We start from the raw sequence: 14,535 nt of genomic DNA, 5'->3' as shown, positions 1-14,535 counted from the left end.
GCAGCTGTGTCCCAGAAATCATAGCGCGGCCCAGCTTAGTTTCCAACAATGGCGGCAGCTAGTTAGTTTTAATGTTACTCTTATTATTCTTTCTGGGTCAGAAAATAAACGTTTAACGTATTTTCAGGCGAGAATGTAGCTGTGTAAACCTCAAATATCGGCTCAGTTTATCAGGACACCACATATTTTCAAAAGCGCTCCGACGTTTTCGGAGACGTCTGTTACCCACCAGCTCGATAGCTAGCCGGGGGCTAGGTCACTAGCGCGGTGAGAACACCGGACTCCCGGCAAATTGTTTTCTAACCCACCGCCGTCTTTCGCTACTCAGGTTAAATATATATGAGTCACTTAGATAAATTAAAAATGTTGTTGTTTGGCTTTTTTTTTTTTGTATTTTATTTGTTCCTGAGTAAATCGGTTTGTCTGAGATTAAAGTTATAGTTTTTACACAGCTGAATAAACGTCAAGCAGACAGCTGATTATCAAAAGTGTGAGATGCTGGAGAATATACTCCGTTGTCCTGTTATATTTTAGATAGCAAGGAGTTCATTAAACTTCACCGAAACAATCTGCAAATTTCATTAAAATTGAATAAACTATCATCTTGTCTTTATTTTTAGTTAGCACCTTAAACACTTAAAGCTGTAAGCTAATGATAGTTATTTAAGAGCAGATGCTGCTGGTGCAATAAGCTGTACGTTTTACGTCCAGTGGATGATGATCTGATTAGTCGACTAATCGCATAAATAATCGGTGACTAGTCGACTATCAAAATAATCGTTTGTGGCAGCCCTAGTGGGAAGCAGCGGAATTGTGCTGCCTCAGGGCCATGAGAGAGTAGACATAAGGATTAAATGACTGCATTTTGTGTTTATTTACATTTTGCACAATGTTCTAACTGCTGTGGAAACTGGGCTGTATAACTACACTAGCGCTTGCTTTCTACAATTTGTCATAGTCAGCGTCATAGTTAAGCGTAGTGAGAAATTTGCATACTGTGAACTTTTTTAAGAAAAGACCTTATTATGATTTTACGTGATCAACGCTTCAGCAGTTCTTTGTGGCACGAGCTCACTCAGGGCTCTGCAGCCCCTCTCTTTCTCATGCTGCTACTCTTAATGTGTGGAGCTACTATGATTAATTGGCAGTTTTACTACTTGCTATACTACATATGGAATAAATGACCAACTTCTAATTTATGGGTTTCTACAGTCCTCCATGTGTAGTCATAATTCTTCATTAAATAGCTCACAATTTATTGGTGAAGCTTACTTTATGTTAGGAGTTGAGGGTTACTGTCTACTGTCTACAGTCTGGTTCATTATTTTGCCAATAGATTATTATTTTGGCTGAAGGCACATTAAAAATTATTTCAATGAGCATCCCTCTTTCTGCAGAAATACAATAATATACAACTGAGCACTAACTGAAAGTGTCTCATTCTTGTGTACATTTTGGTATTATTTAGATGGCTTGAATTCACTGGGAGGATTGTAGTCTCATTTTAAAATCAGTTAGTAATAATAATAATAGTTTGCTAATTATGAAACATCTTCAGGCCACCCATAAAGAGAAAAAAATATACTTAATTTAAATTTGGCCATCTCCTTGTGCAATGCTGCACAACGTCCACCCCAGCTGCTTTTGTTAGGTCAATGCCTAGAACTCCTATTCTGACCATTTAAACCTGTGTCTTTGGTAAGTGCTGGATTTCCTCCACTGTACCAGAACTGTGAGCCTTCAACATGAATTTTTATTTGTAGTAGAGAACAAAGTTGAAAGGAGACAAATCTGGTAAGGTGTGTGCTGAGTGAAGATCGTGTTAGTGTATCTGAACAGATCCTGCTCTGTGAACAAGTGTGTATTGGCACGATAGCATGTGTCACACTTGAAGTTGTTTGCTGCAGCGAATGGTCTCCTTGAGACCTTTAGGAATTTTCAGGAAAAACAAAAATTTGCAGTCACATCTGTGGTTTCACTAGTGGAGAGAGTGGTGAGTGGACCAGCAGGGACTGGCAGCAAGAAGGTGGCTGGTTTAGGGTTGAAGTAGCTGGTCGGGACATGTGGGAAATCTGGAGTGCACACTTTGGTGTTTACAGTGCTGGAAAACAGCAAGGAAAATAGAAATCCGAAAGGATAACAGTAATGGAGTCTGAATTTTTATAACACCATGGCTAACAGACAATCTGGCAGATAGTGGGTGGTGAGAGCTCATTTATAAATACTGCAGCAACGTGATTAGGTAATTGTCCTGGTGTGCCAGCCAGCCAGAATCCTACAAGAACCAAAGCCCAGCCAAGAGGGAGAAAGAGAAAGAAAGGGAGAGTAAGAGTGAGAGTAGAGGAAAAACCAAACAAATGGACATGTTGGCACTGGAGGCATATAAAGATCACGATAAGGACATGTAAAGTGATCTGCTGTATGAGGAGTTAAATGACATTAAATCACAATGGATTCTTTTTACATTGTATTATTATAAAGTGTGACTTTTTATCCAGGAACTTTGCTTTTGTAACTCCAGTACAGCAACTGGATCTGATCGTCGCAGCTCAAAACAATGCTTACAGTTCCCCAGACACTGTATACCTAAAAATAGCAGCGGGTCGTTTTTTTTTTCTTCTTTTTTTCAATTTTCAAGATATCAGAGTTTGTGCAGCTCTTCCAGTCCTAAAAGCTGCCAGTATGATCTGTATCATGGATGGAACAGCACGCAAAAGTAAATTATCAACTGAAAAGGTGCAACATGTTCCTTTTAGATGTATTGTTTACACATAACAGGGCCATGTGGTACATGCTTCATTTAAGGATGCCTTTACATCTGCTGAGGTAATATTTGAAGCTAGAGGGCAACATGGAGATCAAAGAATATATAGCCTCTTTTCAACTAGTTCCTTGAATCTACTCAGTTTCTGTCCTTTTCCATTTTTAAGGAATCACTCACATGACTCATCAAGTGATGCCACTGATTGGCCAATTTGTGGCATGCAGTCTGTTGATGTCATATTTTCAGACTCAGCTTGCGTCGAACCCCAGCTGAGCAGGTACTACCAGTACCATGTACTACCACCTAATGGAAAACCCTAAAAACTGAATTGAGTCGAGTCAAGCTGAGCTGAGTAGGTACAAGTGGAAAAGAGCCATATGACGGAGCAACTGGTAAGTGGTAAGGACAGAGACAGAAAAAGTCTTTGAACTTTAACATCAAATTAAAACATCAAGTAAAAGAGAAATCACTGGTGGACTGTGAGATTTAAAAAGAAATGTTCAAAAACAAAAGCAGCCGCTGAATTCCTTGTTTTAGGAGCCTTGAAGAATAATCCCAAATAACAAGTCAATAGAAAGAGTGAGTGAAAGCATCTAAATCAGCAATTTGTGGAAGCAGGAGCTGTACTTAAAGTTGCTAATTTCTTGTTAGCAGCAGAAATCCAAAGGCAAGATTTAACGAAAAGTCAGAAAGGGCATGACAGCAGAATGACCTCTCACCAAACGTAAAGCCAAAGGTATGGCATAAGACAGGAGGAACTTAGAAAAGTGTGAAATTTATGGGGCATCTGTATATCTGTTCCAGACAGTGTCTCCAGCATGAGTCTCACAGTAGCCAAGTCTGTTTATTACTGATTTAAAGAAAAAAAGAGTAAATGTTGAGTACTGTCACATATACTTACTGAATCAAAGAAATGTTATTTCCTTTGACATCAGTTAACTTTTACTCTACATCTGAAAAAAACCCTGTACAAACACCATTAAAGTCAGTCTTTATATATGATGACAAAACGTGTGCACTTATAAATAGAAATAAAAGCTAAAACATGACAAAGATTCTACCTTTTCCTCTTTGTAATGTTGGCTGATGCCAGGGCTGTGCAGAGATGTTTGAAGGGGCGGGTGCTCAAAGTTAAAAAGGGGCACATAGAAACAGGCTGAATAACAACAACCCACATTCATCAAAAATCTAATATGAAATCACATCATACTGTATCACTGTCATCAGGTGTGGACAACACAAACCAAATGTAGCCCGTGTTTTTAACTGAAGGGGTACAATGTTCTGTTGAGGGGTTGCTGCTGCTCCTGGTGGTGTTAGAGGACAGGGCTGTGTTGATCTGAGACGGTAGACATTTAAAAAATCCATAGGAAAGATGGTAGCTGATTAAAGACGTGTTATGAGATAATAATAAAAAAATACAAAGATTGGTGACAGCGCTTGGAATCATAAGGCAAGAGGTTAAAAAAACTGTGGGAAATAAACTGAAACCAGAACATTAGTAGGGTAAAAGAGCGGGGTTGTCGTGGTAGTGTAAGAATGTAACAAAAAAATCTATACACATAAAACACACACACATGCACATGCAGTGACATTTTATACCTTCTCCAGAGTACTGTATATACTATACCACAAGTTTGCGTCATGGTGCTGATCCAGAATCCTCATTGTTTATTCTTAATGGTATAATAATAAAGTAATAATAATTAACTTACTTTAAAGCAAACTATGTTCCCTAAAACGGTGGACAGAGCTACAGACCCATGACGACTTTACACAGTAAGCTAGCAGCTAATGACCAGCACTTCTTGTGCAGTTAATAATAGGACAGTTAATGTTATGAATTTGAATTGAACTTGCAAGCCAAAAATTCAGTAAAGACCAAATGGACTGTGCGGGTTTTAGGATGACTGCAGTTCACTGGAATGTTTCCTAGATTGTAGCCTTGTTGGTGTTGTATTTCAGCCTTTGCAAATGCAAACTTAAAGGTATTGTAAGTCATTTTTGCACTAATAAATATATATTAATTGATGTGTATTTAAAACAACAAATTCACATAAACAGAAATAATTAAACAGAAATAATTGATTACAACTTAATCAACTTTAAAATTCCACTAACGTCAGCTAGCAGCAATTAACAACAGCGCTTATAAGAAAAGTTTAGGATATTCTCAACAACTCACCTCAGTATCGCTGTAGTCGGTCAGAAGTGCGCTACACAGTCTCATCGAATCATATCAGTCTCCTTTTACAGAGTTTTACAATCTCCTCTAAAGTAAATAGATGTGAACACCCGAGCTGAGCTAAGCTGTCAACATAGCTGAGCTGAAGTAAACAGAAGACTGACAGCATCTACTCACTACATATGAGTAGAAGCCAAAGTTGTTTGTCCTGGAGTGGCTACTGTAGCTGGGATGCACTTGAAATGGGAGGGGTAAGAAATAAGAATTGTACTGATATCAATCTGCAATGTACTGAAATCTAGTGATGAAATTTTACTTATAGTACCTTTAATTTTTAATGGCTTCATTTTGTGATATCATCATATTGCTTCCCAAATATGTTTCCATAGTTTTGTCGTGTTTGCCATTTTTAGAGTTGGAGAAAAAAAAGGAAAAAAAAGCTTTGCTCCATTTTTACAGTAAAGTTTTACAGTCTGGTTGAGACAACATTGATGATGATGATGATGATGATTTTTGTTTTTATTAATGTTATTTGACTTGCTGACTGTCATTTTGGCTGTTAACGTTTAACCTGGTATGTATCAAAAAATCCAACACAAATATAAGTAGACAGTATACAAGAATAATAATGTCTGCCCAAATAAGTCTGGCAACTCATTTTAGCATTTTTATATGTAAATCTTTTTATCCATCTGAGGACAACTCAAACTGTGGTTGACTTAATGGTAAACAATCCTCTCCTTCCTATTTAGAAAGTTCAAATGGTACAAATGAGCTGGACCTCAACTCGATTAAAATGCTTCCTTAAAATATTAAGAGAGCATTGCATAAAGGAATCGTCACAAACTTTGATGAACTGAAGCAATGTTAAAGAAAAAAGGGGCAGAAATTCACTCAACTATTAGAGAGACTGATAAAGTCACAAAAAGAGAAAAAGAAAGAAAATACATAATACATATATGACTTTAGTGTTTAGTATATAGTATTAGTATAACATGGCTGCACACTGAAATAAAGTCTCTTTGTGTCGGAACTCTGTTTTTGTGTATTATTTGTGTATTTGGTATGCCACAAATGTAGCAAGACTTAGTACGTCTGCAGGACACAGAGAAACACAGTGATACTGTTGAAAGCTGATATCAGCTACAGCTTTTTAAATGCCTCTTCTCTCTTTTCAAAGCACTCTGCTGTGTGTTACATCTCTCTGACAGTTCAAGGATGGGGGAAACAATCTGGGGCAGCTAGTCACTAAAGCTCCTCACCGGAGGAATTTGAGGCCTGTGTGTGGGAAGTGCAGAATCGCCCCATGTGAATACAGTGGAATTCTAAAATCACTTAGTTAAGGATGAGACAACACATTTGGTATTTATGTGGCTTTGCTTCTAAGAGATGATTGCTCAGTGTAATCTAAGATTTACTGATATTATTCCGAACCAGACAATCAAACAACGTACCCCAGTTGTTGTTATCAGCTAGTCTCCAGTGTGATGATGCATTATTGAGCAGGGCTAGTGTTGAAGGCTGGTTTAACATGTGTGACATATTAACTTACATTACATGTTCTTAAACCTTCAAAACCTGCAACTTCCATTTGCTCTCACTTCTGTCCAATTCCGATCAATCTTTTATTGAAATCTGATAAATTCATTCCAACAATGAATGTCAGTGAATGATTAACTAATAATTTTTCTGACCTCCTGACTTCTAAGAGTCTTTCAAGAATTGATTGTCATAAAAAAAGTCACTGATATAGATATTCAAGTTTGATAGCAAACAAAAAAGTCTCAGGTGTTGTTTGATCCACTGTCTGTCTAGGAACACATTCCCACTGTATTTTTGGATTTCAGTGGGTTATCGCAACAGCTCTGAGTTGCTATAAAATTTGCCGCATACATTTGTTGTGTACATTTCTAATTGTGATTTTTCGTCTTTAGTTTTCTACCTGAACAGATTAGCCCAAAATCAATACTCAGATAACTTTGGGGATTTCATGACGTTCATCTGCAGTTCCTGGTATGTTGGCATTGATTCAGAAAAAGAGAAAAGTCCACTGAGGATAAAATGTAGTACTGATACAAGTGTAACAGAGTAATGCCATGCTGTTCAGACAGCTCATTTTTAACCTATTGGCAGCGTCTGATCAAAAGAAGCATTTGTCCCGTACTCACTGACATTCTCATGTGGCCTACAAAAAATAATTTAAGATCTAATTAAAAGCTGGCAGAGAACTGGATATTTTCTGGGTGTGTGCACTCTCCAGAGGTCTTTCCGTGTTGTGTTTCCTGTTCATGCACTTTTATTTTCATTCACAGTGTAACCAATACAGGCCTAACCCGTCCAAAGAATAGGCCTGGGACATTCTGATAGTCAAGTCAGAATGTCTGTTCATATGATAGGCAATGACAAGGCGATAGAATTGTGTATTAAAATGTTTCCTACCTGACATTGGGATCAAAGCTGGAATTTTTATGTTGTGACAGCAGCAGTGCCCATTTAGCTGGTTATCATTATTTGTTATCTGAACTATTCTTAGCCAAAGGGTCATCTGCCACTAAGGCCAGCACGAGTACAGCTCATCTGCATGGGCATTCATCCAGCTTCCCAGCTTAACACACTCCATAACGATTTACAACTGACCTTTTTAGCAGCAGCATCTGCTGGGCACTCGCCACTGTAACCTTCTTTTCATCTCTGAACTCTTTCTCTCCCTCTGTTTCGTCAGCTTTTTTCTTTTTTCTATCCCCAGCCTCACTTTTCCAGCTCTACGGAGCTTGCCTCCGTTGATGTGCTAACACTTTGTCGTAGTCAAAGAAGGTCGGTAAGCAGGAAAGCTGGCTTTCTGCTAATTTGATCATTGGTGTGAAATGTGCTGGTTTGTTTCTTCTGACTTCTCTGGTGAAGGAGAAACAAGGGACAGAGTGGAAACATAACTTCCGTAATGAGCTCACGGAGCTGTGCTGAGAGAGCTTGCCTGTAATGTTGTTAACAACAGCTGCTCTGATCAGATATTGATGATTGAATTGTGTAAAGGACCCCCTGTTGGTTTACAAGTGCGATGCCTCCCCTTATCCAATTACACGGGGTAAAAATTAATATTTTTCTCATTTAGAAGAGAGTCAACCTCTTGCAATTATAGCAATGTATCTGACAGTAAAATCCATTAGCTTAATGAATTGAACACCAAGGAGAGGCACATGTTAATTTGGTGAGAAGCTGTTGCTCTTTGGAGCGCTGTGCTTAATACTCAGCAGGACGTTTCCTGCTTTCTCTCTTGTGCCTTTGTGTGATAGACACACTCACGAACAAGTTCTCTTCTCAGGTAAAAAATAATTATTTTTTTTCTATTTTTGCCCATCCACCACTTCTCATTAAGTTAATCTTTACAGGAATGAAACATGAGCTGACCACTAGGTTCAGACCTAACAACAAGGGGCTTTATTTCTCAGGACCTCTTCAGCTTACTTGGCACCACGTTAGCACAGGGGTGGCTGTAACTCAGGAGGTAGAACAGGTCACCTACTGATCGGAAGGTTGGCGGTTCGATCCCTGGCTCCTCCAGTCTGCATGTCAAGTATCCTTGGCCAAGATACTAACCCCAAGTTGCTCTCCGATGCATCCATCGGAGTGTGAATGTAGTTGGTAGAGCTTGAACTCTCTACTAATGGCCGACCATTAGCTATATAACACATAGTTGTATATGTACACAGGGCTTAACAAGCTTTTGACTGGAACTATTAGCATAGGTGTACTCTTTGGGCTATAACTGAGAATATCAAGTATGAAACACAGAGTTGGTGACCTTTGAAGGGTTGGAAGTAGACTTATGGTTTGGTTTAATGCTATCCCTTCCATCTATTTTCTGACAGACCCAAACCAAACCCAATCTTATAACAGAAGATCTGTTAGGTCGAAATTCAGTTCAGTTAAATCCAATTATATAGCGCCCAATCACAACAATAGTCACCTCAAGGTGCTTATAAACCCCAGAGAAAACCCCAACAATCAGATGACCCCCTATGAGCAAGCACCTGGCGACAGTGGGAAGGAAAAACTAACTAAAAAGGCTCAGGGAGGGGCAACCATTTGACCGATTGAGGGTAAGGATACATGTAAGAGACTGGACTTGAAAAGCAATGTTTTGTATTTTTTCAGAATCCTTCTTACGCATAAGTAGAATCATACATAAAATGCTACCTAAACCTAACCCCTAAGTGATTCACTAGCCACTTTGTGGACATTATGAGGTTTTGAGGGAACAATTTGGCAAATTAGCCAAATTCTAGTTATGTAAATTGTCTGGGTACACCTCTGACTCACAATGAGATACAGATTTAAAGTACATGAATCTAATGTTTGTCTAATGGCAAACAGAAGATGCACAAGGGTGGTTTCAGAGTTTCAGAGAACAGGACAAAAGAGGAAAAAAGCCTAACGAAGGTGTTACAAGGGGTCTCGCTTCTTAGTGAAATAGGTCAATACAGCATTACCCAAAATCAAAACCACTAACAACAAATAACTTTTTAAGAGGCCTTGTTTTACTGTTATTTATTAGGCGGTGTTGAGATTTTTACAGTAAACTCCCACCATTGCTGACCTTAAATGCAGACAAAATATAGGGTCAGAGCTCACATCCTAACAATAAATCCAGCTGAATGATTTTTCGTGTCTCGCGGGATTATGCATTGTGGAGAGAGATAACAGAAAAAATATTTACTTATTTCTCTGTTTACTCCACATTGTAGGGTTTTGGCCATTTAGTCCAAACTAAGATGAATATGCAGACTTTACAATGGCAGAAATAGAACTGAGACCTCCTTCTAACTATGGAAAATGAAGTCAGAGATAAGAGTTGCTTTCATTCCCAGGCTTCTGCAGAAGTTACCCCTGATGCCTCTGCTTCTTAACAGAATTTAGGCAGATTAATTATTCATTTTGCACATCTGTGCACCCTTGCTAAAATAGTGAGTGGCTCCAACTGGCACAGGCTGATAGAGCTCTCAAAGATGCTTATTTATGTTGTTTGTCCTCTAGAATCTGAACTAGAAGTGACGGTGCTCTCGACTGATTACAAGACTTTGGAAGAGAGTGGCAGTGCTGACTTATTTATGTTTCTCTTCTTCTCTTGCTGTTTATCTGCAGACACATACACTCCTGACATGTTTTGCCCCTGTTTTCTCAGTCTGACCATAATGTCTTTGCTGCCAGAGGGTAGGGTAGTGTAGGGCCTACCTTACAATATAAAGCACCTTAAGGCGACTGTTGTTGTGACTGTTTGGTGCTGTATAGATAAAACTGAATTAAACTGAATTGAATGATAGTGCAAATATTTCATACTTGAATAACATGCAAGTTTATTCTTCTGTTCTGTTGCTGGTGCTTCATATTCCAAGAATCCAACATTTTCTCTGATGCTGAAACTACTGTAGGCTGAATTTCTTTTCCACACACAAAATTTATCATGAATCATTAGGGCAATAAACAAAGATTCAGGTCTAGAAACAGAATTAGTGTAAAATCATTTTGTCAATAAATTTCCATCCTCCTACCTTGCCTAAAGACGACCACCAAATTTCTGTGTGTCTCTTTCTTTTGCTGTATCAGTCAATATAATTTTTTATGTTCTAAGTAGATATTCTCTGGCCAGTGGATGTAAATTTAGCCACTTGGTTTGTTGGCATGATGAACTATCAATTAGTAATAACAAGGAAAAAGATTTTTTTTCATCTTTCTGCCAATGAAAATGTAAAATCCGACCCCAAATAAGCCATGCAAATTATACATTACCACAAGCTAAGTGGTACTCTCTGTGAATATTAAAGAGTACACTTATGGGAAGCTTGTAAAACCACACAGACTGGATGTAAAAGGCAGAGGAAACCTCTAGGTCTAAAACATTATGGCCAACAGGGGTGAATTTAATGATGACTTTGAGACAGTGATCTTACTTCTGATTTGTGAGCTCAGTCTCTTTTTGCGTACTCTGTTGCTGCTTAAGAGCATTTTTCTGTTCACTGTGACACTAATTTTTTTTATAGAATGTTATCTCCTTAACAAAAAACAAATGTTAAAGTAGGGTATAATTTAAGGTTTGTCTGCCTTGAGATTGACAAGTCTCTAATGAGCCCTTTGCCTTGGCATTTTCCAGCTCTCTGTCAGAATATTTGTGTTTCCTGCTTGTGCTTGACAAACCAGAGGACACCTGGTGCAGTTTTTAAGACCAAACTCATCCTCACCATGGCCCTACTAAGTGATTTGAGGAGGATTAAAACTTTGATGATCATATGCTGTGCAATGATTCCTTGAGTAGAGATTTTGAATCTAAAACCAATACCAAGATGCATCTTCTTGTTATTAATGCATCTTAGTATTGCTTGACAATCTTGAGCTGAATGTGTGTAAGACCAACAAAGAGATAACAGTGGACATTACCAGAAAACTAGCAAAGAACCTTCATCCTCTCAGCATGAATGGGATCCAGCCGGAGAGGGAAGACCAGTTATTACCTCAGGTGACTGAAGGACTTATGATTTTGCACTACAGAGAATCCTGTACTGCAAAATCCCCACCCGGATGGGAAACTGCATCCAATGCATCCAATCTTTAAGACTTCTTAAAACTTGTTACAATTTTCCTACTTTTGCTAATAGCACAGAGCTATTAGCTATCAAATTTGTAAATTGAAACAAGTTTGAGATACGTTCCTCCTAAGTTCCCTCTGTCCCGTGGCTCCAAATGAAGCTGCACCTTTGTAAATGAGGATGAGTTAAGCCTGACTGCTTCCAAATATGAAATGCGAGCTTCTGTTGTAAACTAGGCTGAATTAGTAATAGAAAGCAGAGAGGGCTCAGCTATGAAAATAAAAGGTTTTTGCAGCCATGTCACCTAGAATACATTTTTTTCTCCAACAACACACAGCCTGGAGTTCAATTTTATACTTTAATGAATTCCCAGGAACAGCTCGTCTTTGATCTCTTGTTATTTATTCATTAACAAATAACATTTTAGCTTCATGTCTTAAGTGGGATATTTTGTATAGTTTTTCTGACTCATTGCTTGCAAAAGCTGCTCAGCATCTGTCACTAAGTTAATAAAATATTGATTAACTGTGTTGAAAATATGAGTTTGTTGTTTACTTGCTCTATTACATCTTGGTTGGTTTGTCACAGCTCCCTGTAGACCTACAAAACAAGGCTGCCTGATAGTACCAATGGAAATCAGACAGCTTTCTGTGTTTGTGTGAATGTACAGTGGACATATTATGTCATTTTGTCAAAACTGTTAGTCAGAGAGGTCCAGTTTGATTCGGACTTGCCGTTTAAATAAAAAAACATTTTCCCTAACTTCTTTTGACTCATCCTGTCTGAAATGGGCTTTTTCTTTCAAAAACAGTCAGCATTATGTGTGCAGTTCTTAAAAACACCTGCCAAAAACGGAACTCCAGTCAGTAAACTCATTTTCTCCTTCTCCAGATGAAGTCAACAGAGGTGGACCAAGGGCTTTTCACAGACAGCTACTGCAAAGTGTGCAGCGCTCAGCTCATTTCCGAGTCCCAGCGGGTCGCCCATTATGAGGTGAGAGTCACATGACCCTGATATACTATACTACTCTATTGGAGCTAATGACAAGATTTGTGCTGTTTAGGCACTGCCCCCAGAGACACTTGGAAAATCTATCCACCTGAGCCCTGCAGCTCCACACTGACATACACCTGAGTTCACCCAGTTGTTTGTTCTTTCATTTAGCCTCAGTTGAATGCAAACCTAGAAATACAGATATAACCAAAAGAGAAACTGAACTTTGAGATTTTCCACAGCTCATACTTTAAGGGGTATTCATCCACACTACCTAACATTTTAACCCCAAGAGATCATTGCTGAATTCAAACTTTGACAGCACAGTTGCAGTAAACAAGAAAAGCCATTACTGAAAAGCTACAAAGCATTTTAAAGTTACAAATAAGTCTCTAATCTCTCATTTTGTATTTAAGTATTGCAAAGTGATACAACTAACTACTGCAAAATAAATTTAGGACTGGTGTTAGATTGGTAATCAAAGCCAAGTATTGTATCCAAATAAATCCCCCAAATTTTCCCTTCATTAACCTTACTGTTCACAAACTGAATTGCCCTTTGTTTCTAATGGTTAATATAGTTCCTGACATGGAAGCCCACTAATTAATGATATTCTATCAATAGGATTATTGAATAATCTCAGTAAAGCCCTATTATTTTGATATTTTGGTGGCTAGCTTTGGAGCTGGCTAGTAACTACCAAAATAGAGAGATGGACTAAAGAAACCACAAAATTTGTCTGCAGTATGCCAAATACCATCTCACGTCCACTTTAATGTTCTTGCAAGTGAGTTTTAAGGAGTTTCTGACAAGATAAAATAAAAAATGTAGTAAATCTATGTAAACACATCTGTACCTGTCCTTTAACCCGACGCGCTGAAACTGGCGATGCCCCAATCAGTCAACTCAAGGTCAAATTGAGGAAGGCAGCCAGTTGGTTTCCTCCTGCCTGAGCATCATCAGGTAGTGGACCTCTATCTCTCTGCAGATGCCACCGCTCACTCACTGTCAAACTGAGTTTCAAGACCAGTGAGTCTGATGGCTAGCCTGCCGCTACAGGACATCTGCAGTAACAGGAGTTGAAGGGACTCATATGAACACTACCATCCAGGCAATATTATCAAAGACTGGCCAGCTGACTTTCATTCTTTGAGAGGCTGAAAGAAAACAGTTTGAGACCTTGAGTCAATTAAGCATGTTATTGATTTCCTGTTGTTGTGCATCAGTTTGCTGAGGTAAAATCTCAAAAACGAAAACGAAATGTTTTTTTTGTTTGTTTGTTTTTTTTACATTTTTCTGACAGTGTTACTTTGTCCTAACTTTGCCTCGTCCTAAGCTTGCTTTCCTTGACTTTGAGTCAACTTTTCTTTTGCAACTCTTAACTCAGACTCTGTTTCCTGCAGGGCATAGTGCTCGCTGTGCTGCTGCTGCGGAGTGCTATTTAAAGTAGCCCTAACTGCCTATGGGAAACAGGAGAACTATTGTGTTCTTCAGGCTGTTGCAGGAGACAGAAAGTTGCTGTACCAATCCGAATCAAATATTAATTTTGTTATTGTGTGGTGAATGCAGAATACAGCACTTGGCCTGTTGCCTCCTGGAGATAGAGTGTATTTGGCTTCTATTTTAGCACAGTTAGGGTCTAATGCATGGTGACGTGTTTGGGTCATGTTGACGACAGTAAGAAAAAAGGGAAGTGCCACAACAAAGTAAACTTTTGAATCGAGATGGCAGTTTTGCATTTGAAAAGGTGAAGTGTTTGCATTTTGTTTTTGTCGATTTGATTCCAGCAGTGCTGCATTTGAAGATTTACAGTTGCTGTATATCAGACTGTAGAGCTTCAAATCTTCTAACTTGCATCTGAAACTCATGACCTCTTTCATTAAAAATATGAACATATGTATAAATCATAATAATGGTCATTAATAATGAAAAAGTGCATTTGCCAAAGAAAGAAGGAAGCCAGAAGATTTTACGTCTATGCTTCAGGTGAAGCGCTGGGCCAGTTGTGTATCTGT

At 38.6% G+C, this 14,535-nt stretch overlaps 1 protein-coding gene across 1 annotated transcript in view; it reads left to right on the top strand.

Annotated features, from left to right (window-relative positions):
- The window catches only part of zmat4a (zinc finger, matrin-type 4a), a 156,159-nt gene that overhangs the window by 13,745 nt on the left and 127,879 nt on the right, over nucleotides 1–14,535 (top strand). The window contains exon 2 of the mRNA XM_085424881.1: nucleotides 12,419–12,520. Coding sequence (XP_085281007.1) covers nucleotides 12,419–12,520 — 102 coding nt within the window. The remainder of the gene's footprint in view (nucleotides 1–12,418; nucleotides 12,521–14,535) is intronic.

This window comes from Rhamphochromis longiceps, linkage group LG12 (genome assembly GCF_057381845.1).
Source record: "Rhamphochromis longiceps isolate RC_006_pf linkage group LG12, R_longiceps_female_GT1.1, whole genome shotgun sequence".
Classification (NCBI taxonomy): domain Eukaryota; kingdom Metazoa; phylum Chordata; class Actinopteri; order Cichliformes; family Cichlidae; genus Rhamphochromis; species Rhamphochromis longiceps.
The sequence above is the reverse complement of the archived record's forward strand: the minus strand, read 5'-3'. Positions and strand labels throughout refer to the sequence as shown.